We start from the raw sequence: 24,327 nt of genomic DNA, 5'->3' as shown, positions 1-24,327 counted from the left end.
CCTATAATATTACCTACATTTAAAAACGTGTAACAAACATTTTATTAGTATTATTTAAGCTCAAGTAAAAAAAAATAATAATAAAGCACAGTACGATTTTAAAATGATTCATTGTCTCGGATTCGCTATAAACGCGGAAGAATAACCATCAAGACAGTGGATTTTTAGATACTTTCGTTTCGTGTAAAATCGTCAAATAAACAAGAACCTGCCGTCAGTTTCGCTCTCGTTTTCTCTTTATGTGAAACAGGATGCAGAGAGACTCTGATCGTCTCATCCGTTAGCTGGGGTCATGTTGTGTTATTGGGGAGCGCAGATCAGAGAGGGTTTGGGACTGGTGCAGCCGGACAAAGTCAAACATGTTAATTGTGGAATACGGTCCGTGTGTCCGAAAACAGCAGTTCAAGACATGTCAGCTGGACGGAGTTTTATTGGATTCGTCCGGGATGGGAAGGTCTCGGTAATGAGATTGCGCAGTGAAGAAGATAATCATGATGGAAAATTAAGTATGACGCACTAAATCATCTATTTCATAACGTTTACAACTTTATATATTAGCGTACTTAACTGAGCTATAGGCTAGGGGTGTAGTCTAATGTTGGACTAATTAATGGAATTAAAGTGTAAATAGCTAAACTAGAAATCAAGTCCATTTTTATGTCTATAGTCTGAACAGAAGTTGAACTGATTAATATGTTTTATTTACTTCAGAGCAACTGCAGCTAAAGAATGACAGAATCAGACTGATCGTCTGTGGAGGAGATGGTGCCGTTCTTCTTTCTGATTCGGGAAAAGTTCTCATCATGGACAAATCTACTGTGTGCAGGTTTGTTTTATGTAGGCATAACAGTATAAATGACCAAATAATAATAACAAGAGATATATATCTCTATTTTTTGTTTTCAAGGCCTCTCAAAGGTCTGGATAACAGGCAGGTGATTCAGATCGCATGTGGAGACCATCATTCAATGGCACTAACCCACGGTATTAACAACTATTCCATCTAACATCTAACACATTGCTTTCATATTTTGACATCTCATGATTGATAATAAACCGACATCTGAGTGTAGATATTTAGGGCCCGAGCACCGATGGTGTGAGGACCCTCTTGGAATTGCTCCGTTTATTAGGGCCCGAGCACCGATGGTGTGAGGACCCTCTTGGAATTGCTCCGTTTATTAGGGCCCGAGCACCGATGGTGTGAGGACCCTATTGGAATTGCTCCGTTTATTATTATTATTATTCCGCTTCTCCAAAATGAATCGCATTTTTGAGGGCCTAAACATGCTCAAAAAGTCACCAAATTTTGCACACGCCTCCGAACTGGCGAAAATTTACGTCTGATATGGGTTTCAGAAGTGGGAGTGGTAAAATGGCTCGACAGCGCCACCTATGCACGTTCAGCGGTGTGCGCCTCGAGCTACATTTCACGTACATGTATGAAAATCGGTACACACATGTAACACATCAATACCTACAAAAAAGACTCTTGGAGCAAAATTCTAAACCCAACAGGAAGTCGGTTATTTTTAATATTATGGGCAAATTTTGTGTCATTTTTGCCATTTCTATGCGTTGTATTTTAACGAACTCCTCCTAGAGATTTCTTCAAATCAACACCAAATTTGGTATGCCTAATCTAAAGGCCTTTGCGATGTTAAATTGCGAAGATTTTGAGTTTTCGTTGAAGGGCGTGTCCGTGGCGGCCTGGCGAATTTCGATGACTCGCCATGAAAAATGAAGTTGCTATAACTCAGACATACAATGTCCAATCTGCCCCAAACTTCACATGGTTGATAAGACTCTGGAACTGAACAGATTGACATGCCCATATTCAGTTATAGTCATAGCGCCACCTATTGGCAACAGGAAGTGTCATATTTTATGCTCCGAAGAACTACTCCTAGAAATTTTATGACATCAATGTCTTTTTTGTGGTCAGTCTAATCTAAAGGCCTGTGCAATGTTAAATTGTGAAGATCTTGAGTTTTCGTTAAAGGGCGTGTCCATGGCGCGGTGACAAAGTTCGATGTCTCGCCATGGGAGTAGAAGTTGTTGTAACTCAGGCATAAAATATCAGATCTTGCCCAAACTTCACATGTTTGATAAGAGTACTGACCTGCCCACATCTGGAGGCCAATATTCCATTGGGTGTGGCAAAATGGCTCGATAGCGCCACCTATACACTTTCAATGGAGTGCGCCTCGAGCTACGTGTCACGTACATGTACAAAAATCGGTATACACATGTAACACACCAATACCTACAAAAAAGTCTCTTGGTACGAAATCCGAATCCCAACAGGAAGTCAGTTTTTTAGAATTTTCTCTGCAAAATTGGCGTTGTTTTTGCCATTTTCAGGGGTTGTACTTTAACGAACTCCTCCTAGAGATTTATTCAGATCAACACCAAACCTGGTCAGTGTAATCTTAAGCCCTTTGCGATGTTAAATTGCGAAGATCTTTAAATTTCGTTAAAGGGCGTGTCCATGGCGGCCTGACAAATTTCGATGTTTCGCCATGAAAAAGGAAGTTGCTGTAACTCAGACATACAATGTCCAATCTGCCCCAAACTTCACATTTTAGATAAAACTTCTGCCCTTAACAGATCTACATGCCCACATTCAGTTATAGTCATAGCGCCACCTATTGGCAACAGGAAGTGACATGTTTTACGCTGCGACAAACTACTCCTATAATTCTTTTGAGATTAACATATATTTTGTGGTCAGTCTAATCTAAAGGCCTGTGCAATGTTAACTTGTGGAGATATTGAGTTTTTGTTAAAGGGCGTGTCCATGGCGCCATGACAAATTTTTATGTCTCGCCACAGTAAGAGAAGTTGTTGTAACTCAGGCATAATTTGTTCGATCTTCCCCAAACTTCACATGTTTGATAACAGTCCTGGCCTGAACACATCTGAAGGCCAATATTCCATTATAATGATAGCGCCACCTGCTGGCAACGGTAAGATTGGCACATATATGGGATATACTTTGATATATTCCACTTATATTTATGACATTAAATGCATATTTCTCACCGTTCACCTTTTTACTAAAGCAACTCGCTGGTGGTGAGCCCGGGTGCGAGGGCCCGTTCATCGCTGCTTGCAGCTTTAATTATTATTATTATTATTATTATTATTCTTCTCTAAGATGAATCGCATTTTTGAGGGCCTAAACATGCTCGAAAAGTCATGAAACTTTGCACACACCTCAGAACTGGCGAAAATTTACGTCTGATATGGGTTTCAGAAGTGGGTGTGGCAAAATGGCTCAACAGCGCCACCTATACACGTTCAACGGTGTGCGCCTTGAGCTACGTTTCATGTACATGTATGAAAATCGGTATACACATGTAACTCTCCAATACCTACAAAAAAGTCTCTTGGAGCAAAATCCGAAACCAGACAGGAAGTCGGTTATTTCTAATATTATGAGCAAATTTTGTGTCATTTTTGTCATTTCCATGCGTTGTATTTTAACGAACTCCTCCTAGAGATTAATTCAGATCAACACCAAATTTGGTATGCCTAATCTAAAGGCCTTTGCGATGTTAAATTGCGAAGCTTTTGAGTTTTCGTTGAAGGGCCTGTGTGTGGCGGCCTGGCGAATTTCGATGATTCGCCATGAAACAGGAAGTTGCTATAACTCAGACATACAATGACCAATCTGCCCCAAACTTCACATGTTTGATGAGACTCCTGTCCTGAACAGTTTGACACGACCATATTCAGTTATAGTCATAGCGCCACCTATTGGCAACAGGAAGTGACATATTTTACGCTGCGACAAACTACTCCTAGAAATTTTTGACATCAATGTCTTTTTTGTCGTCAGTCTAATCTAAAGGCCTGTAAGATGTTAAATTGAGAAGATCTTGAGTTTTCGTTAAAGGGCGTGTCCATGGCGCCATGTCAAAGTTCGATGTCTCGCCATGGGAGTAGAAGTTGTTGTAACTCAGTCATAAAATATCAGATCTTGCCCAAACTTCAAATGTTTGATAAGAGTCCTGACCTGAACACATCTGGAGGCTAATATTCCATTGGGTGTGGCAAAATGGCTCGATAGCGCCACCTATACATTTTCAATGGAGTGCGCCTCGAGCTACATGTCATGTACATGTACGAAAATCGGTTAACATATGTAACACACCAATAGCTACAAAAAAGTCTCCTGGTACGAAATCCGAATCCCAACAGGAAGTCGGTTATTTTTAATTTTCCCTGCAAAATTGGTGTTGTTTTTGTCATTTTCAGGGGTTGTATTTTAACGAACTCCTCCTAGAGATTTATTCAGATCAACACCAAACTTGGTCAGTGTAATCTAAAGCCCTTTGCGATGTTAAATTGCGAAGGAATTGAGATTTCGTTACAGGGCGTGTCCATGGCGGCCTGACAAATTTCGATGATTCGCCATGAAAAATGATGGTGCTATAACTTACACATACAATGTCCAATCTGCCCCAAACTTCACATTTTTGATAAGACTCTTCACCTGAACAGATCTACATGCCAATATTCAGTTATAGTCATAGCGCCACCTATTGGCAACTGGAAGTGACATATTTTACACTGAGACAAACTACTCCTAGAAATTTTATGACATCAATGTCTTTTTTGTGGTCAGTCTAATCTAAAGACCTGTGTGATGTTTAGTTGTGAAGATCTTGAGTTTTTGTTAAAAGGCATGTCCATGTCGCCATGACGAAGTTCGATGTCTCGCCATGGGAATAAAAGATGTTATAACTCAGGCATAAAATGTCCGATCTTGCCCAAACTTCACATGTGTGATAAGAGTCCTGGCTTGAACACATCTGAAGGCCAATATTCCATTATAACGATAGCGCCACCTGCTGGCAACAGGAAGATTGGCACACATATGGAATAAACTTTGATATATTGCACTTATATTTATGAGTTTAAATGCATATTTCTCAACGTTCACCTTTTTACTAAAGCCACACGATGGCAGTGAGCCCGGGTGCGAGGGCCCGTTCATCGCTGCTTGCAGCTTTAATTATTATTATTATTATTATTATTATTATTATTATTATTATTATTCTTCTTCTCCAAAATGAATTGCATTTTTGAGGGCCTAAACATGCTCGAAAAGTCATGAAACTTTGCACACACCTCAGAACTGGCGAAAATTTACGTCTGATATGGGTTTCAGAAGTGGGTGTGGCAAAATGGCTCAACAGCGCCACCTATACACATTCAACGGTGTGCGCCTCGAGCTACGTTTCATGTACATGTATGAAAATCGGTATACTCATGTAACTCTCCAATACCTACAAAAAAGTCTCTTGGAGCAAAATCCGAAACCCAACAGGAAGTCGGTTATTACTAATATTATGAGCAAATTTTGTGTCATTTTTGTCATTTCCATGCGTTGTATTTTAACGAACTCCTCCTAGAGATTCATTCAGATCAACACCAAATTTGGTATGCCTAATCTGAAGGCCTTTGCGATGTTAAATTGCGAAGCTTTTGAGTTTTCGTTAATGGGCGTGTCCGTGGCGGCCTGGCGAATTTCGATGACTCGCCATGAAACAGGAAGTTGCTATAACTCAGACATACAATGACCAATCTGCCCCAAACTTCACATGTTTGATGATACTCCTGACCTGAACAGATTGACATGCCCATATTCAGTTATAGTCATAGCGCCACCTATTGGCAAGAGGAAGTGACATATTTTACACTGCGATGAACTACTCCTAGAAATTTTATGATATCAATGTATTTTTTGTGGTCAGTCTAATCTAAAGGCCTGTGCGATGTTAAGTTGTGAAGATCTTGAGTTTTCGTTAAAAGGCGTGTCCATGGCGCCGTCACGAAGTTCGATGTCTCGCCATGGGAATAAAATATGTTATAACTCAGGCATAAAATGTCCGATCTTCCCCAAACTGCACATGTGTGATAAGAGTCCTGGCCTGAACACATCTGAAGGCCAAAATTCCATCAGGTGTGGCAAAATGGCTCGATAGCGCCACCTATACACTTTCAACAGAGTGCGTCTCGAGCTATGTTTCACGTACATGTACAAAAATCGGTATACATATGTAACACACCAATACCTACAAAAAAGTCTCTTGGTACGAAATCCGAATCCCAACAGGAAGTCGGTTATTTAGAATTTTCTCTGCAAAATTGGCGTTGTTTTTGCCATTTTCAGGGGTTGTACTTTAACGAACTCCTCCTAGAGATTTAGTCAGATCAACACCAAACCTGGTCAGTGTAATCTTAAGCCCTTTGCAATGTTAAATTGCTAAGATCTTTAAATTTCGTTAAAGGGCGTGTCCATGGCGGCCTGAGAAATTTCGATGTTTCGCCATGAAAAAGGAAGTTGCTGTAACTCATACATACAATGTCCAATCTGCCCCAAACTTCACATGTTAGATAAAACTTCTGCCCTTAACAGATCTACATGCCCACATTCAGTTATAGTCATAGCGCCACCTATTGGCAACAGGGAGTGACATGTTTTACGCTGCGACAAACTACTCCTATAATTTTTTTGAGATTAACATATATTTTGTGGTCAGTGTAATCTAAAGGCCTGTGCAATGTTAACTTTTGGAGATCTTGAGTTTTTGTTAAAGGGCGTTTCCATGGCACCATGACAAAATTTGATATCTTGCCACAGCAAGAGAAGTTATTGTAACTCAAGCATAAAATGTTCAATCTTCCGCAAACTTCACATGTTTGATAAGAGTCCTGGCCTGAACACATCTGAAGGCCATTATTCCATTATAATGATAGCGCCACCTGCTGGCAACGGTAAGATTGGCACATATATGGGATATACTTTGATATATTCCACTTATATTCAGGACATTAAATGCATATTTCTCAACGTTCACCTTTTTACTAAAGCCACACGATGGCGGTGCGCCCGGGTGCGAGGGCCCGTTCATCGCTGCTTGCAGCTTTAATCAGTTCTGTTGCTCTTACAGATGGTCATGTGTTCGTATGGGGTGATAACTCTCACGGTCAGCTGGGTTTAGAGAAAGATCATCCCGGCTCTCCGTCTGCTCAACATGTTAAGAGTCTGAGTGGGGTCCCACTGGCTCAGATCAGCGCTGGAGGAGACCACAGCTTTGGGTTGTCTCTCTCTGGAGTCGTGTTTGGATGGGGAAAGAACTCTGCTGGACAGCTGGGCCTCGGAGACACTACAGGTCTTATTATTTTAATATGTAGAAATTAAATAAAAATAGTAAGTACATATAAAATTGTGCAATACTGTGTCATAGCTATATCAAAGCATGAAAATTATGCATTTGGAAGTGAAGAATTAAATTCACCATTCTTGTTCATTCACAGACAGACACGTCCCAACGGTGGTAAAGAGTCTCAACCGTAAGAAAACTGTGTCTATCTCATGCGGAGGGGAACATACTGCCACTTTATCAAAGGTAGAGTATCATTTTATTATTATTATTATATTTTTAGATTATAAAATGGTATATATCAAGCTATAGGAAATATGAAATGCATAAAAGACTGTCCATTGTATTGTAAGGCGGCATGATATCTGAAATAGATGCTGATGTCATGGTTGTGTTATTAGGGAGGAACAGTATTCACATTTGGATCAGGAGTTTCTGGTCAGCTTGGGCACAACTCATTCAGAGATGAACATCATCCGCGGGTGGTTGCTGAACTGTGGGGATCTGAAGTGTCTCAGGTCACATGTGGGAGGTAGAAACCGTTCATAAGCGTTATTAGCAATCAGCATTTCAGAGCGATAGTACAGATTTATTTCAAATTCTCCACATAGTTAATATGTGAGATGTATAGGTTCAGTTCAGTAATTAGGCATTTGATTCCTTCATAAAGACATCACACTCTCGTATCAGTCGCATCGTCAAAGCGGATCTACTCTTTTGGATGTGGGATACAAGGGCAGCTGGAAAATGAAGAAATGATCAAGAAGTCTGTGTCTTTCTCTGTCTTTCTTCCAACTGGTAATTAAACCATCTTTAGGCAATAGGATATTTTGAAATTAATATTTTTTAATTCATGGTGCTCAGTGCTAAATATTTGGACTGAACTAAATATTTGTTGCACACAGAATATAATCATGAATATGTGATTGCAAAACTCATTGCTGGGAAGAACCATTCCTTTGCCTTATTTGTCAAAGTAAGACACACAGTTTTCATTCACAAACAATTTCAACTATTAGTGCACAGAGCACTTATTTTTTATATTTTTTTAGGAACTCGGGAAAGACTTAGAACCACCCAAATCCAATCCAATCAGAGGGATTTTGACATTAAATGACAGAATGATTGATTGCTGGTTGTCCCAAAGTGATACATGTTCATGGAAAGCCATTAAGAGGTGAGTGTTTGACTTAGTTTTGTACACAATGCTTTCAGTAACATTATTTTTCAGGCTGATGTTGAGAAACCTTAGTTTTTCTAAATGTCCCTGCCACTTATGAAATTGTCTTTTTTAAATGTCTTTTTAAAAATATTAAGCAAACCATGAAATTGGTTTTTCACTTACAGGGAAATAAACACAGTATTTTCCTCTACTGCCTCTCTGAATGGAAGTTTTCTCAAATTGAGGTAGCTCAAAATTAGTTTTGTAATCTACTAATCTCTTCTTTCTGTGCTTAAACAACCAGTGATCTATAATAGAATATATCTTTATATTATATATTGTTATATAGATCACTTGTTCCATCACAGATTTTAATGTTAATGTCTGATTTTGTAGCCGTGATGACCATTATCAGACTTCTGAGGATCATTGTGGTTTGGATTTTGATCTGGTTAAAACATCCTTTGCAAAGTTATCAGAGAATACAAGCTTAATATCAGAGGTAATTGTAACTCCAACATTTATGAAAAATGTTCATTATATTGTAAACATTATGTAATCATCAAGATTCAGTTTTTGTTTGTATGTTTGTTTGTTTGTTTTTGTACCTCAGGTAGTGAAGGTGGTTCAACAGAGACTTCTGCCGTCTCTGAATTCAAATCCAACTGGTGTGGAAGCTCTGAGAGTTTATCTTCTCCTCCCTGAACTCATCAGGCGTTTTCAGGAACAACAAAGAACTGAACTCACTGAAGCTCTGGCTTCCAAAATCCTTCAGCTGGATCCTGATGCTCGTGCGGTGTTAGGTAAAGCTGAAGACCTTTTCAGCCTTTGTGTAGCTGTCCTTGCTGTATTTGTTTAAGTATTTTTGTTATTATTTAATTATTTTGTCTAAGTATTTTTTTTTATGTTATATTCTCAGAGACGTACTGGTCCAGACTCCCTGAAGATTGGCTCAAAAACGTGGTGGACTTATTTAATAAAGAATCTGCTATGTTAATTGAAAAGATCGCTTTTGAAGGAATAAACTGGGACATGCCAGGACGCTTGGAGAAAATTGTGCAGATCCTTCATATGGTCTATAAGGTGCCTTTGTAACACATATCACAAGAAAAAATGTATTAAGTAAAAATTTAAGGGCTTTTTACAGTACACGCCACTATGAGGTGTGATTTCATTAACAGACATCCATCCTGGTTGAACAGTACATATTTTAAAAATAGGTCCTAATAGAGACTTGACATTTAGAGTACTTTATATGTAATAAAAAGACAACATGGACTCGGTTCTGTCCTCTGACATGAAATTTGTTCAGCTAATGTCAAATTAAAAGAATAGTTCATCTAAAAATGTAACTTCTATCATCATTCACTCATTCCAAACCAGCAATTACTTTTTTTTTCTTTTCTTGAATTAAGGGTAAATAATTTCATAAAAGCACTTTCTAAGAGAAAGTGAGGTGCATGTGAAAATTGCAGTAGCTATAAGATACAATCTATAAAGCCAGACATTTAAGAAATACATGTCATTTTATTTAATGTTGTTAGTTTATTAAACTATTAAAGCTAAAAGAAAAAAGCCATTTAACCTTATCATATATAGTTTCATTCACTGAATACATTTGTGTTTCTATTGTGAAGGTCTGCTGCAATACCAACAGAAACATCACAAAGAGTGATTTCATCATCCATGAGATCAATTATCTGCTACTTATGGTGAGAACCAAAAATAGTGAAATTCTTACTGCTGGTTAACCAATATGGGAAAAGGGTGGAAGAGGGATGATGCTATTATACAGCTATCATAAAAGTATATATTATAGATGTAACACAAGGGGAAACTAACCTTCCAGTCGAACATGGTTGTCTGTTGATCATTTCAAAATGTTAGATACTGGTCTGCTATGTTGATTGATCCCTAATTGAAGCTCACAATAGAAATGTTTGAAGAAAGATAAAAACCAGAATTTTATTTTCCCCACATTAACAGCTGCATGCCGCTGAGGAAGATTTGAAGGATTGTTGCTGGGGTGACATTGGTTTATATGTGGAATTTATACAGTACCATGATGTGAGTACCAATGTTGTGTGGCTGCATACATCCAATATATATGCACATTTCAGATAAAATGGCTTAATTTTTTACATTTCTTCTGTTTCAGACAACTTTAAACAATCTGAAATCATATCCGCACATGTTTAACCTGGAGGCCAAATGTAGGTTATTAGAAAACAGAGAACAGCTGGTAATTAATCGACCTGAAATTGTCCTGAAAATTATTTTTGTGTTCATGTTCTTAGTGCTTACATCACTTTATTTCATTTTTGTTACAGGGCTGTTTTGAGCTGGTCGTGAGGCGCACAGCACTGCTGGAGGATTGTTTCCATCAGCTGAGAACAACTGATCCCTCAGTAGATCTCAGAAGATACTGGCTGTCGGTTAGGATTCACTGGATTCACATACACTGTATTTATGTGTAGTTTTGATTCAAAAACGTCAAGTCTGTTTTTTTCACTAGACAAGATCGCAACAAACTGATTTATGAGCTGCAGCATGAATGAATGCCATTGGTTTTTTAACCCAGGTGCTTTACAAGGAGAATGTGAGCAAAAGAACAGATGTCAACAAAAAGGACTTTTTTCTCAACGTGTTTAAAGAGCTTTGTGCTCCAGAGTCTCAGCTGCTCATGTACAATGACAGCAACACTATGGGCTGGTTCCCCACAAAGGTAAGACAAATACTTTTTTTAATTAGATCATTATGCTAAAGACGTACATTATATAGTAATACAATTTTGTTAAGTCAGGTCTCTTTTAATGGGATTACATTGGGATCTTACAGTTTACTTTATTTTCATTTTGGCCTTAACCACTTATTATCCCACACCAGCTCAGCGTTGAGAAGGAAAAGTACTTCCTGTTTGGGATTCTGTGTGGCTTGGCTTTCAACAACACATCCGTGGTGCATCTGCCTTTTCCTTTAGCCTTGTTCAAGAAACTTCTCAATGTCAAACCATCTCTAGATGACTTGATAGAGTTTAGTCCGGTTCTTAGCAAGTAAGTGTTTTTAATCCATGTTATCTTGTTTCTTTTTTGATATCTCTAGCTGAATTACTGCTTTTTTGGAATGCTTTATTTTGATCGGCTAATCAATGGTCAATTTTTTTTATTTTATAATATCCACTAAACTGTAACATGCCAGTGATAGTTTCATATGCTACAATCTATAATATTACAATCATGATGCTCTCAGGAGCTTGCAGTACATACTGGACTACAGCGATGATGTTGAGGAAATGGACATGAACTTCACAGTTAGTTTGTTTGGTTGTTTGGGTCTAATCATGTTCCATGAATAATAAAGTTACTGCAAAATACATTTTATAAACCTCAAAAATATATCAAAAATATAACACAATTCCTCATCTGCATAAGGTCACATGGGATAAAACAGAAGTAGAACTGGATCCAGCTGAGCCAGGAAAAATGGTCACCAATTATAACAGGTCTTTTTTGTTTCTAAAGAGGATGATATTTTTTTTTACATTTACCAATGTTAAAGAAAAATAATAACAATTTCTAATTTCTGCTACAGAACTGAATTTGTGAACAAGTACGTGGATTATATCCTGAATAAATCAGTGGAGGAAGCGTTTGAAGAATTTAAGAGCGGTTTCTTCAAAGCATGTAACGGATGGATGGTGGAGATGTTTGAACCGGAGGAGCTGAGAGGAGTGCTGGTGGGCAATGAGGAATATGACTGGGACATACTCAAACAGGTCCATACTAACAGATATGTCAAAGGGAAACTGAGGTCAAAACATTCACTAGTCATAACTATATCATAACTAGTATGCTTTTGAAAATACAGAAGTTCTAAGCAGCCATGCATTATTATTATTTTTTCCTTGTTTTCTCGTTATAACGACTTAATTTTCTTGTGTTCACGACATAACAAGTTGTTTTCTCGCTATCACTTCATTTTCTCGTTTTTGCAACATAATCAGAGTTGTTTTTATTGTTATAACGACTTAATTTTCTGGTTATCTCGACATGAAAAAAGTAGTTTTTTCGTTATCACAACTTAATTTTCTTATGATCGCGACATAATGAAAGTTTTTTTTTACAATGATTGTTTGATCTACTGTTGCTATAGAAACAAACTCTGCTTATAGCCTATGTCATGGATATTTCAGCAAATTTGGCTCGCGTAGTAATAACGTCTACAATACATTGCCCGGTTCACCGATAACGCTTACTCTTAGCGCACTAAGAAGACTCGAAAGATATATCTTACCAAAGTTGTTTATGTTCCTTAGTGTGTTCCCCGAAGTGTCCCTTGGAAGCTTCTTAACACGCTGCCTCTTACGTCCGATGTTACAAGAGTGCTGTCCAAAGTGAGGGTGCTGAATTAGTTGGCATCGATTGCTCAGGAATCTATTTTCCACTTCACGCGAAGGTGCAGTACAGCATGAGACAACACGTCCTATGCAAATGAAACATTCCTCAAATTATTCCAGTAAAATTTATTTTAACATAGTTTCAGTTACCAGTAAAATATAGACTATAAATTAAATTATCAAATGGTCAGTAATATTGTGACGAGTGGGGCGGGGCCGAGAGACGTGGGAACGAGGAGTGAGGCCAGGTATAGTGATTGAAGATGAGCTGCACATGCGCCCCACCACAGGTCTCGAGTCCCACAGAGGAGATGGAAGGATATAAAACTGGAGCGACGATAGTGAAGGACGAGAGAGGACTAGGCCTGGGCCTCTCTCGTCCTTCACGGTCGTCGTTCTAGCTCATCTCCAATCACTACACCTGGCCTCATTCCTCGTTCCCACATCTCTCGGCCCCGCCCCACTCGTCACAAATATGTTCACACGATATGTTGTGACAGTTAGACAAACTGGTTATCCCTCGCTAATCATCCACCCTCCTTATCCCGTTGTGCCAATTGTGCCACTTCTTGACATGGGTTTAACGACTTCTAAAAATTATTTAATACACTTTTATATTAATGGTAAGGTACTTTACAATCAGATTTGATTGGCAAGCAGCTGCAGTTACTTCTGTTTAATTCGGTATTGACTGCCATTGGTTAATGTTTTCAATTAAAAGCAACCTATCTACAATGAATGGAAAGAGAGAGTTAAATACAGAATATGATGGGGAAGCAATGTAAAAAAAGGGCACCAAGCTTCTCGTCAGAGGAACTTGAAGTTTTGATGGACCTTGCCAGCAGGTCAGAGATCACACCCCTATGGTCCACTATAACCTGCACGTTTGTGGCAGCGTATCCGTTTCGCGATATGTACGCCAGATCAGTCACTGATGGATTGGCGATAGGGATGAGTATGCCATCCACCAGGCCCCAAACTCTGGGGATGCCAGCTATGGCATGACAGCCCTGGTGCACCCCCTGGACCTCCTGACGTGGCTGGCTGCCGGATGTAATCACCGGCATGGCACAGACGGGCGTTGGTGACAGTGTGGACGCACCTCCACACCGAGGTCTTGCTTAGGACGTAGCCCTCTCCCAAGACCTCGATGAAGCTCCCTGTAGCAAAAAACCTTAGCGCTTTAAGCAGCTGGACTTCAGGGCTTAAAGCAACATTCAGCAAAATTTCAAAATAGCTTAAGTTTTGCTGAATAAAAAAATTGACTTGGACTAAACGGCTTCAGTAAAAGGACACATTGGATTGCTTCCATAGTTGGTTGCTTACTGGACACCACCATGCTTACCCATTTATGGATCTTAGCCATTTAGAGCCAAATTGTTTTCCAGATTTTAATTATCAAATGTGATTGCAAATTTAAACATTTTAATGACATTATGAAATAGGCTAATTACCACCATATTAGTTCTGATACCACATACAGTCAACTTCATACATAGGCCTGTATCCATTGCGAACATATTTTATTATTAGTCTTAAAATGTCAATAACATAAAATCATTGTTGAGTCACAACATTGTCAACATACCATAGTTTGACTTGTGCTGCCCTGCGCTGATTTCTAAAGACTGCTGCACAGTGGCAGTGACTAGCGTCTTGAGCTCACACAATGCTAAGAGAGAGAGCTTACGAATGGTCCAGACCAACCTTACGAAAGTGTGACTTACAAAAGATATACTTAACATACGAACATGTCGAGAATCATGCCATAACGTTAAGAGAGAGGTTAAGGAATAGGTTAAGAACTACTGTACTTAGCGATGAGAACGTTTTGGGGAACTGGGCCCATAATTTCCAGGGACAATACACTAAACTTTTTGTTTTTGTATAAATGGTCAAAGCAACACAGCAAACACAGGTGGAGTGCCTTCAGAAGGATGCAGAACTATTCTAAGATCTTTAAGAGCTGCTTGGATTAAACTAACTTTTAATTTCCCTTTATTTGAAATAAAACGTTATGTAAAGATAATGAGAAAATGAAGTCGTTATAATGATAAAACAACTCTCGTTATGTTGAGATAATGAGAAAATGAAGTCATTATAACGAGAAAACAACTCTCGTTATGTCAAGATAACGAGAAAATGAAGTCGTTATAACAAGAAAACAACTCTGGTTATGTCGAGATAACGAGAAAATGAAGTCATTATAACAACTCTCGTTATGTCGAGATAACGTGAAAATGAAGTCGTTATAACAAGAAAACAACTCTGGTTATGTCGAGATAACGAGAAAATGAAGTCATTATAACAACTCTCGTTATGTCGAGATAACGGAAAATTAAGTCGTTATAACGAGGAAACAACTCTGGTTATGTCTTGATAACGAGAAAATAAAGTCGTTATAATGAGAAAACAACTCTGGTTATGTCGAGATAACGAGAAAATGAAGTCATTATAATGAGAAAACAACTCTGGTTATGTCGAGATAACGAGAAAATGAAGTCATTATAATGAGAAAACAACTCTGGTTATGTCGAGATAACGAGAAAATTAAGTCGTTATAATGAGAAAACAACTCTGGTTATGTCGAGATAACGATATAATGAAGTCATTACAATGAGAAAACAACTCTCATTATGTCGAGATAACGAGAAAACAACTCTCGTTATGTAGAGATAACGTGAAAATGAAGTCGTTATAACGAGAAAACAACTCTGGTTATGTCGAGATAACGATATAATGAAGTCATTACAATGAGAAAACAACTCTCATTATGTCGAGATAACGAGAAAACAACTCTCGTTGTGTCAAGATAATGAGAAAATGAAGTCGTTATAACGAGAAAACAACTCTCCGAGAAAATTAAGTCATTATAATGTCAAGAACACAATAATATTAAGTTGTTATAATGAGAAAACAAGAAGGAAAAGAGAACTTCCATAAGTAAAGACTTTCTCATTGTGCACAATAAAGTCCTGTCTATATATCTTTCGATGTATAGAACACCTCATATGAAGGATCGTTTTATGCTGAGCATCCAACTGTCATCTCATTCTGGGAGGTGTTTGAGGAACTGACTCCAACTGAGAAGAAGGCCTTTCTATGTAAGTTCACTAGTAATTACTGAATTGTGCTATGACTGATTGTTGTTATTCTGTTTAGTAATGTTAGTTTGTCAAAATGAAATCTAATTTAAGAAATCACGCTTATTGTTTTTATTTTTCCATCCACTCCTGTGATTTCTTCCCCCATTTCCCTTTCTTTAGTGTTCCTGACCGGGTTCGAGAAAGTGCCCATTCTGGGTATGAGTGCAGTGAAGATGAGAGTGACACCTCTGCTCAAATCTACTCAGGACCATCTACCACAGGCCCTCACCTGCCATGCTCTGTTAGGTCTTCCTGTTTATCAGAACAAGGAAACACTCAAGGCTAAACTAATTGAAGCCATCAACCACAAGAGGGGGTTCTGGGAAGAATGAGGCAGATGCTGGAGTTCTGGGCTCATCTGTGGTCAAATGTCACAGATCTAACCCTGATCTTCCTTGGAAGTAAAAGGGGCTTTTCTGTTTATCAATAAAAAAGGGAGACTGGGGATGGTTGAATCACTGGGTTTGTTGTAACAACTTTGTTGTAACATGCTTCAGCAATCAATTTCTACTGTAATGTGTAAAATAAAGTTTACATTTAAATCCACAATCACAAGATTTCTGATGGCAAGACATTTCTCTTTGACGTTAGCCTGAGATTTTTCAAAATGCTGTAATTTCTTTGTTGTGTTGTATTTAAAATAAAATTACAATATTTTAATATATGCTTATTTATTTATTTATTTATAATACAGGTTTGTATATACCTGGAGTATAGGCTACCTCCAACTCCATTGCGGTCTGGTCATCGACTTGTGAAATGTCGGTGAATTCGCGTTCAATTAATCGCCTCGACAAATTAGACCCAAAACCTAAAAACCTGGTAATTAATTTAAATAGTCGAACCTCCAGAATAATATAGAACTCGCTTAATTTTAATATGTGGCAACTAGCCCCGCGGGTCTGGCTATGACGTTATCACGCAGTTTCAGCGCGTCACAAAGTCATTTTATTAAATAAATGAAACACAGTGGAGGGTGTGGAAGAATTTTACTTAGATGTTGCTTTCGATTTCTCACTGTCAAGCATTCATTATAATAGCACTGTCTCCAACTCATTATAAACGCGGAAGCATGACAACAAACATTAACCGACTTTCGTTTCGTTGGAAGTTGCTTGATTTACAAGGTTCGGTGATTTTCGAAACATTCAGCAGTTTCGCTCTCGTTTTGTCTCTATATTTAATGAGAGTGTGAACGTCAGTCAGTCCGGGAATGCAGAGAGACAGCTGGAGTCTGTTCCGTCAGCTGGGGTCATGTTGTGTTATTGGGGAGCGCAGATCAGAGAGGGTTTGGGACTGGTGCAGCCGGACCAGGACAAACATGTTAATTGTGGAATACGGTCCATGTGTCCGAAAACAGCAGTTCAGGACATGTCAGCTGGACGGAGTTTTGTTGGATTCGTCCGGGATGGGAAGGTCTCGGTCCTGAGATTGCGCAGTGAAGAAGATAATCATGAAGGAAAACTAAGTATGACACACTAGATTACACTTTGATACATTTGAAGACGTCATTATATAATACTTAGCAGATCAATTTATCGAATCTAGTTTTATTTTCATATATTTATATTTGAAATTACATGAGCTCCTAAGGTATACTGTAATGTTTGTGGTTTTTAATTAAATTGAAATTAATTAAAATTATATAAGTGTCTATTTGATTATTTAAAGTCTGAACAGAAGTTGAACTGATGATTATGTTTTATTTACTTCAGTGCACCTGCAGCTAAAGAATGACAGAATCAGACTGATCGTCTGTGGAGGAGATGGTGCCGTTCTTCTTGCTTATGGAGGAAAAGTTCTCATCATGGACAAATCTACTGTGTGCAGGTTTGTTCAAGAAGGCATTACAGTATAAATTCCAATAAATTATGAAAAAGGATATCTATCTGACAGATTTTTTTTGTTTTTAAGGCCTCTCAGATGCCTGGATAGCACGCAGGTGATTCAGATCGCATGTGGAGACCATCATTCAATGGCACTAACTAAGGGTATTAACAACTATCTCTAACTTTTAGCTTTAATCTTTTGAGATCTTATGACATGAACTGACAAACATCTGAGTGCAGATATTCAGTTCTGCTGCTCTTTCAGATGGTCATGTGTTCGTATGGGGTGATAACTCTCACGGTCAGCTGGGTTTAGAGAAAGATCATCCCGGCTCTCCGTCTGCTCAACATGTTAAGAGTCTGAGTGGGGTCCCGCTGGCTCAGATCAGCGCTGGAGGAGACCACAGCTTTGGGTTGTCTCTCTCTGGAGTCGTGTTTGGATGGGGAAAGAACTCTGCTGGACAGCTGGGCCTCGGAGACACTACAGGTCTTATTATTTTAATATGTAAAACTTATAAAAAAATAGTAAGTACATATAAATGTACTAAATTGTGCAATACTGTGTCATATCTATATCAAAGCATGAAAATTATGCATTAAATTCACCATTCTTGTTCATTCACAGACAGACACGTCCCAACGGTGGTAAAGAGTCTCAACCGGAAGAAAACTGTGTCTATCTCATGCGGAGGGGAACATACTGCCACTTTATCAAAGGTAGAGTATCATTTTATTATTATTATTATATTTTTAGATATAAAATGGTATATATCAAGCTATAGGAAATATGAAATGCATAAAAGACTGTCCATTGTATTGTAAGGCGGCATGATATCTGAAATAGATGCTGATGTCATGTTTGTGTTATTAGGGAGGAACAGTATTCACATTTGGATCAGGAGGTTCTGGTCAGCTTGGGCACAACTCATTCAGAGATGAACATCATCCGCGGGTGGTTGCTGAACTGTGGGGATCTGAAGTGTCACAGGTCACATGTGGGAGGTAAAGACCGTTCATAAGATTAATTAGCAATCAGCATTTCAGATAAGTAGTGGATTCCTTTCCTCACATGATTAACATGTCTGATTTATAAGTTCTGCTCAGTAATTAGGCATTTGATTATTTTTTGGATAAAGACATCACACTCTCGTATCAGTCGCATCGTCAAAGCGGATCTACTCATTTGGATGTTGGATGCAAGGGCAGTTGGGAAATGAAGAAATGATCAAGAAGTCTGTGCCTTTCCCTGTGGATCTGCCAGCTGGTAATTAAAAATGATCTTCTAATAGTAGGGTATTTTGTTATGAATATTTTTTACTCAAGATGTTGTTCAGAACTCTGAAATCAACAAAATAATTGTTACATTCAGATTGTAATCATACGATTGGAAAACTCATATCTGGGGAGAATCATTCCTTTGTCTTGTTTTTCAAGGTAAAGTAACACATGGCAGTTTTCATTCACAAATTTTTTAAGAGTTAAATTATTGCTCTTACTAATGTTTTTTGTGTTTATTATAGGACCCTGGGAATGAGTCTAAACCAAATCCTAGCAGAGGGATTTTGACATTAAATGACAGAATGATTGATCGATGGCTGTCTGGAAGTGATCCATGGAGAGTGATAAAAAAGTGAGTGTTTGACTATTTTATGTATAGTGCTTTGAGATATAAATGCTTAAAAACAAAATGTTCATGAAATGTATTTTTGGACATCAGTGAATCAAGACATTTGTGCCAATGACATAATGAATTTTAGATAATTAATTAATATCAATAAACTATGAAAAGACTATTATTTAATGTGTAGATTTGTTGTTAACAGAGAAATAAACCAAGTTTTCTCATCTGCTGCCTCTCTGAATGGAAGTTTTCTCAAAACAAGGTAAATATCCTAATCAGAGTAAGAAAGTCTGATCTAGTAATTCATCCTTTGTGTGCCTCAAATGCGTTTCAACACAGATGTTAATGTAATTGTATGTCTTCGTAGTTGTGACGAACATTATCAGACTTCTGAGGATCATTGTGGTTTGGATTTTGATCTGGTTAAAACATCCTTTGCAAAGCTAACAAAGAATGAAAGGTCAATATCAGAGGTAATGGTGAATCCAACATTTATATACAAATTTTAATTATATTTTGAACAATGAGAATGAGATGCATTTAGTAATCTTTGTACCTCAGGTAGTGAAGGTGGTTCAAACGATACTTCTGCCGTCTCTGAATCCAAATCCAACTGGTGTGGAAGCTATGAGAGTTTATCTTCTCCTCCCTGAGCTCCTCCTTAAGCTCTTCCTTGAGCCTCTCCCTGAGCGTCTCCAGAAACAGCAAAGAACTGAACTCACTGAAGCTCTGGCTTCCAAAATCCTTGAGCTGAATCCTGATGCTCGCAAGGTTTTAGGTAAAATTGAAGACCTTTCAGCCTTGTTGTGTTATCCTTGTGGTATTTGACTCAGCATATTTGTGTTTTGTAATATTCTCAGTGACAAACTGGTCCAAACTCCCGGATGATTGGCTCAAAGGCGTGGTGAAGTTATTTAAAAAAGCATCTGCTAATTTAATTGGAAGGATGGCTGCTGACGCTATGAACTGGGACGTCATGACACGCCTGCTGAAATTTGTGCAGATCCTTCAGATGGTGTATCAGGTGCCTTTACTATACATTTGATTAACTGTAAACATTTAACCTTCTGAATTTAACATATATTATATGCATTTGTTTCTTTGTTGTGAAGGTCTGCTGCAGAGCCAACAGAAACGTCACCAAGAGTGATTTCATCATCACTGAGATCAACGATCTGCTAGATGTGGTGAGAACCCAAAAATTGTGTATATGGGCTTTTGGCTGATAATTATCAGACTACTATCATCTATATCTTTTTGATAGGCAACAGTAAATATTAAAGAAATCACTGTATTTATCGTACAAAGTTATTTAAAAAATACTGTACACAAAAACTTATCAGAAAATACATTATCTTTTGACAGGGTTATAGTCTTTAGGTTAGATTAAAAAAGTTAAGCTGTCTACAGATAATTTTAGTATTAATATACTAACCGACCATTAATTCCAACTTATAATAAACAATATTTTTTTTAAGAAAACCAAAAATACTAGATACTGTAATGTTGTTTCCCCCAAATCAACAGCTGGAAACCACCAATGAAGATGTGCGTAAATATTGGGAGAGGTTTAACTTGACTGGACAAACCCATGCATTGATGGCCCAGCAAAACTACTACAATGTGAGCAACAGAGACGTTTGGCCATATCTAACATTTATGCAAATTTCAGATCACGTAACTTGATGTTTCCTATTTCTTTTGTTTTAGATAGTCTTAAAAAATCTCATATCGTTTCCATGCATCTTTAACCTGGAGGCCAAATGTAGCTATATGAAGAATAGAGGATGGCAGGTAATTTTGCACTAACCTTAAAAATGTTTCCTGGGAATTAGTTCTGTGTCCATATTCTTAGTAATGACAATGAAATATTTGAATTGCAGGGTAGTTTGAATCTGACTCTGAGACGTACAGCTCTGGTAGAGGATAGTTTCCGTCAGCTGAGAAATGTCACTCAGCAAAACCTCAGAGAATTTTGGCTGTCGGTAAGGAAAGAGAACAATGTGAAGCTTTCATTCAGTAACATACAGGATATTTTTGCATGCAGTTTTTAGTTTCAAACTAAGACAGGAACAAACAGTTACAAGCTGGACTATGAAATAATGCTTTTGGTTGTTACATAGGTGTTTTACACAGAGGATATGAGAAAAACGGATGTCAACAAGAGGGACTTCTTTCTCAATGTGTTTACAGAGCTTTGTGCACCAGAGTCTCAGCTGTTCATGTACAATGACAACCAAACTATGAGCTGGTTCCCCACAAAGGTAAGACAAAGGCTTTCAGTAGGTCATGCTAAAGATGGAAATAGTAGCGATAAATGTTAATTACATACTGGCCATTCACACAGAACATGCTTTAGCTTTGGACAAATCTGAGACGCGGACAGTGGACTGGGGAATTATTATTATGATTTTTTTAATTGAACTTTTTTTAACTTGAACTCAGTGTTTTTAGAATGCTATCATTTTAGCGAGTTTACATACTTAATGCTGCTTTTGTGTTTTCCAATATTTTGCATATTTAAAATTTTGTTCTCTTTTGGCGTTAACCACTCATCATCCCACACCAGCTCAGCGTTGAGAAGGAAAAGTACTTCCTGTTTGGGATTCTGTGTGGCTTGGCCTTCAACAACACATCCGTGGTGCATCTGCCTTTTCCTTTAGCCTTGTTCAAGAAACTTCTCAATGTCAAACCATCTCTAGATGACTTGATAGAGTTTAGTCCGGTTCTTGGCAAGTGAGTGTTTTTACAAATAAAGGTTATCTTTTTTTGTATGACTGCTAAAATATAAGTATTTCCATGCTCTATGTACAGTATGTGCTGCCATCTATCACATACTGAGTAACATTTTTTAATCAATCTGAAACTTGTTCTCAGGAGTTTGCAGTACATTCTGGACTACAGCGATGATGTTGAGAAATTGGATACATACTTCACGGTTAGTTTGCTTGATTCTGATGTGATTTTTGTGTATGTATGGTTTCCATTTTATTGTACATTTTGTATATAATTTAATATGAAAGTTATTGGTGAATCATGATTTGCAAGTAAAAATGGTTGGACAAAGATTTCACACACAAATGTACACAGTTAGTGAATGAGACCCATTATCTTTGGAAATATAACAGTTTATTATTTTTATACAAAAGATCGTATGGGATGAAATGGAAGTCGAACTGGATCCAGCTGAGCCAGGAAAATTGGTCACAAATTATAACAGGTCCGGGTTTTTTATTTACGTATTTATTTTATAAAGAAATCTAATTATATGGAGATACCAGTATTACCTGCCACTAGAACGAGAATTGTAATCGTAATCTTCTTTTGTTTTCATTTCTGTTACAGAACTGAATTTGTGAACAAGTACGTGGATTATATCCTGAATAAATCAGTGGAGGAAGCGTTTGAAGAATTTAAGAGCGGTTTCTTCAAAGCATGTAATGGATGGATGGTGGAGATGTTTGAACCGGAGGAGCTGAGAGGAGTGCTGGTGGGCAATGAGGAATATGACTGGGACATACTCAAACAGGTCCATACTAACACATACTGTATGTGACCCGGAGCACAAAACCAGTCTTTAGTCGCTGGGGTAGATTTGTAGCAATAGCCAAAAATGCATACATTGTATGGGTCAAAATGATCAAAAAAAAATTTTGATTAGTAATATGCATTGCTAAGAACTTCATTTGGATAACTTTAAAGGTGATTTTCTCAATATTTTAATTTTTTTGCACCCTCAGATTCCAGATTTTCAAATGGTATCTCGGCCAAATTTTATCCTATCCTTACAAACTGGACAGCTTATAGTATTGTATAAATCTCAAAAATATCCTTACTGGTTTTGTGGTCCAGGGTCACATATGTATAAATGTCATAACTACAATGCTCTTGACATTGTGAAAACAAGTAATATTGAACATATATATATATATATATATATATATATCTTTCAATGTATAGAACACCTCTTATGAAGGATCGTTTCATGCTGAGCATCCAACCGTCATCTCATTCTGGAAGGTGTTTGAGGAACTGACTCCAAATGAGAAGAAGGCCTTTCTATGTAAGTTCATTAGTAATTACTGAATCGTGCTGTGATTGTGTCTAATAATTATTAAAAATCTAGTTTGTTGAAAAGAGATCTAATTTAAGAGGCCATACTTAATATTTTTTAGTTGCTGCATCTACACTGGCTGCTTTCTAATGCATCTTTCCCCATTTCCCTTTCTTTAGTGTTCCTGACCGGGTTCGAGAAAGTGCCCATTCTGGGTATGAGTGCGGTGAAGATGAGAGTGAGACCCCTGTTCAGCTTTACTCAGGACCATCTACCACAGGCCCTCACCTGCCATGCTCTGTTAGACCTTCCTGTTTATCAGAACAAGAAAACACTCAAGACTAAACTAATTGAAGCCATCAACCACAAGAGGGGCTTCTGGGAAGAATGATGCAGATAGAGTACACTGATTAAGTTCTAAAATGTGATCCTTGATCTTCCTGGGCTGTAAAGGGGACTGTGTCTTAATTTATAAAGGAGAGCGGGGATAGCTGAATCACTGGGTTTGTTGTTATAACTCTACTGTAACAATCAGTTTCTGCTTTAATGTGTGAAAAAAGGAAAAATACAAAGTTTACATTTATATCCACTACCAGATAAATATTTATCTTCAGGGAAGATAGAGGTTTATTTTCTAAATGCTGTAATTTCTGTGATGAGTTTTATTTATGAAAAAAAAATGTTTCTTAATATATTAAAATGTAATTTATTTTTATTATTTATTGTTATCATTCTACGTTTTTTTTCTTAATTTTTAAGATTAAATAAAGAAAAAAATAAATAAGAAAAAGTGTGTATATTTCTCCAACGTATAAATGAAATCTGTCTTAAAAAACAGATTTATGGCAACTAGTTTTTTTTTCATCTCCACTAAAATGGACTCGAGGTCTGAAGCAACAAAGTTCAACATATTTTAACCGTATTTCTGTACTAGAGTTTAA

General features: G+C 37.6%; 1 protein-coding gene across 11 annotated transcripts; it reads left to right on the top strand.

The window, feature by feature from the left end:
- The first annotated feature begins 228 nt into the window (after window positions 1-228).
- On the top strand, window positions 229-24,155 carry LOC128021056 (probable E3 ubiquitin-protein ligase HERC4). 11 transcript variants are annotated; one of them, XM_052607999.1, is made up of 25 exons: window positions 229-506; window positions 712-826; window positions 908-984; window positions 6,966-7,187; window positions 7,333-7,424; window positions 7,580-7,710; window positions 7,849-7,976; window positions 8,084-8,154; window positions 8,231-8,355; window positions 8,526-8,585; window positions 8,737-8,842; window positions 8,954-9,143; window positions 9,260-9,423; window positions 9,978-10,052; window positions 10,327-10,407; window positions 10,499-10,582; window positions 10,671-10,775; window positions 10,922-11,065; window positions 11,227-11,393; window positions 11,590-11,650; window positions 11,772-11,842; window positions 11,932-12,115; window positions 15,738-15,840; window positions 16,003-16,130; window positions 23,694-24,153. In XM_052607999.1, the coding sequence occupies exons 1-25, from the start codon at window positions 293-295 to the stop codon at window positions 23,775-23,777; spliced, it is 2,982 nt and encodes a 993-aa protein (XP_052463959.1). In that variant the 5' UTR covers window positions 229-292; the 3' UTR covers window positions 23,778-24,153. The 11 variants fall into 11 exon arrangements, with proteins under 11 accessions (XP_052463959.1, XP_052463913.1, XP_052463966.1 ...); XM_052607953.1 differs by lacking the exons at window positions 712-826; window positions 908-984; window positions 6,966-7,187; ... (18 more) ...; window positions 15,738-15,840; window positions 16,003-16,130 and adding exons at window positions 17,299-17,350; window positions 17,598-17,712; window positions 17,797-17,873; ... (18 more) ...; window positions 22,678-22,861; window positions 23,293-23,395 and having other exon boundaries at window positions 229-454; window positions 23,566-24,151; XM_052607943.1 differs by lacking the exons at window positions 712-826; window positions 908-984; window positions 6,966-7,187; ... (18 more) ...; window positions 15,738-15,840; window positions 16,003-16,130 and adding exons at window positions 17,197-17,350; window positions 17,598-17,712; window positions 17,797-17,873; ... (18 more) ...; window positions 22,678-22,861; window positions 23,293-23,395 and having other exon boundaries at window positions 231-352; window positions 23,566-24,150.
- The last annotated feature ends 172 nt before the right edge of the window (window positions 24,156-24,327 follow it).

This window comes from Carassius gibelio, chromosome A1 (genome assembly GCF_023724105.1).
Source record: "Carassius gibelio isolate Cgi1373 ecotype wild population from Czech Republic chromosome A1, carGib1.2-hapl.c, whole genome shotgun sequence".
Classification (NCBI taxonomy): domain Eukaryota; kingdom Metazoa; phylum Chordata; class Actinopteri; order Cypriniformes; family Cyprinidae; genus Carassius; species Carassius gibelio.
Note: the sequence above shows the minus strand (reverse complement) of the source record. Positions and strands in the feature narration are given on the sequence as shown.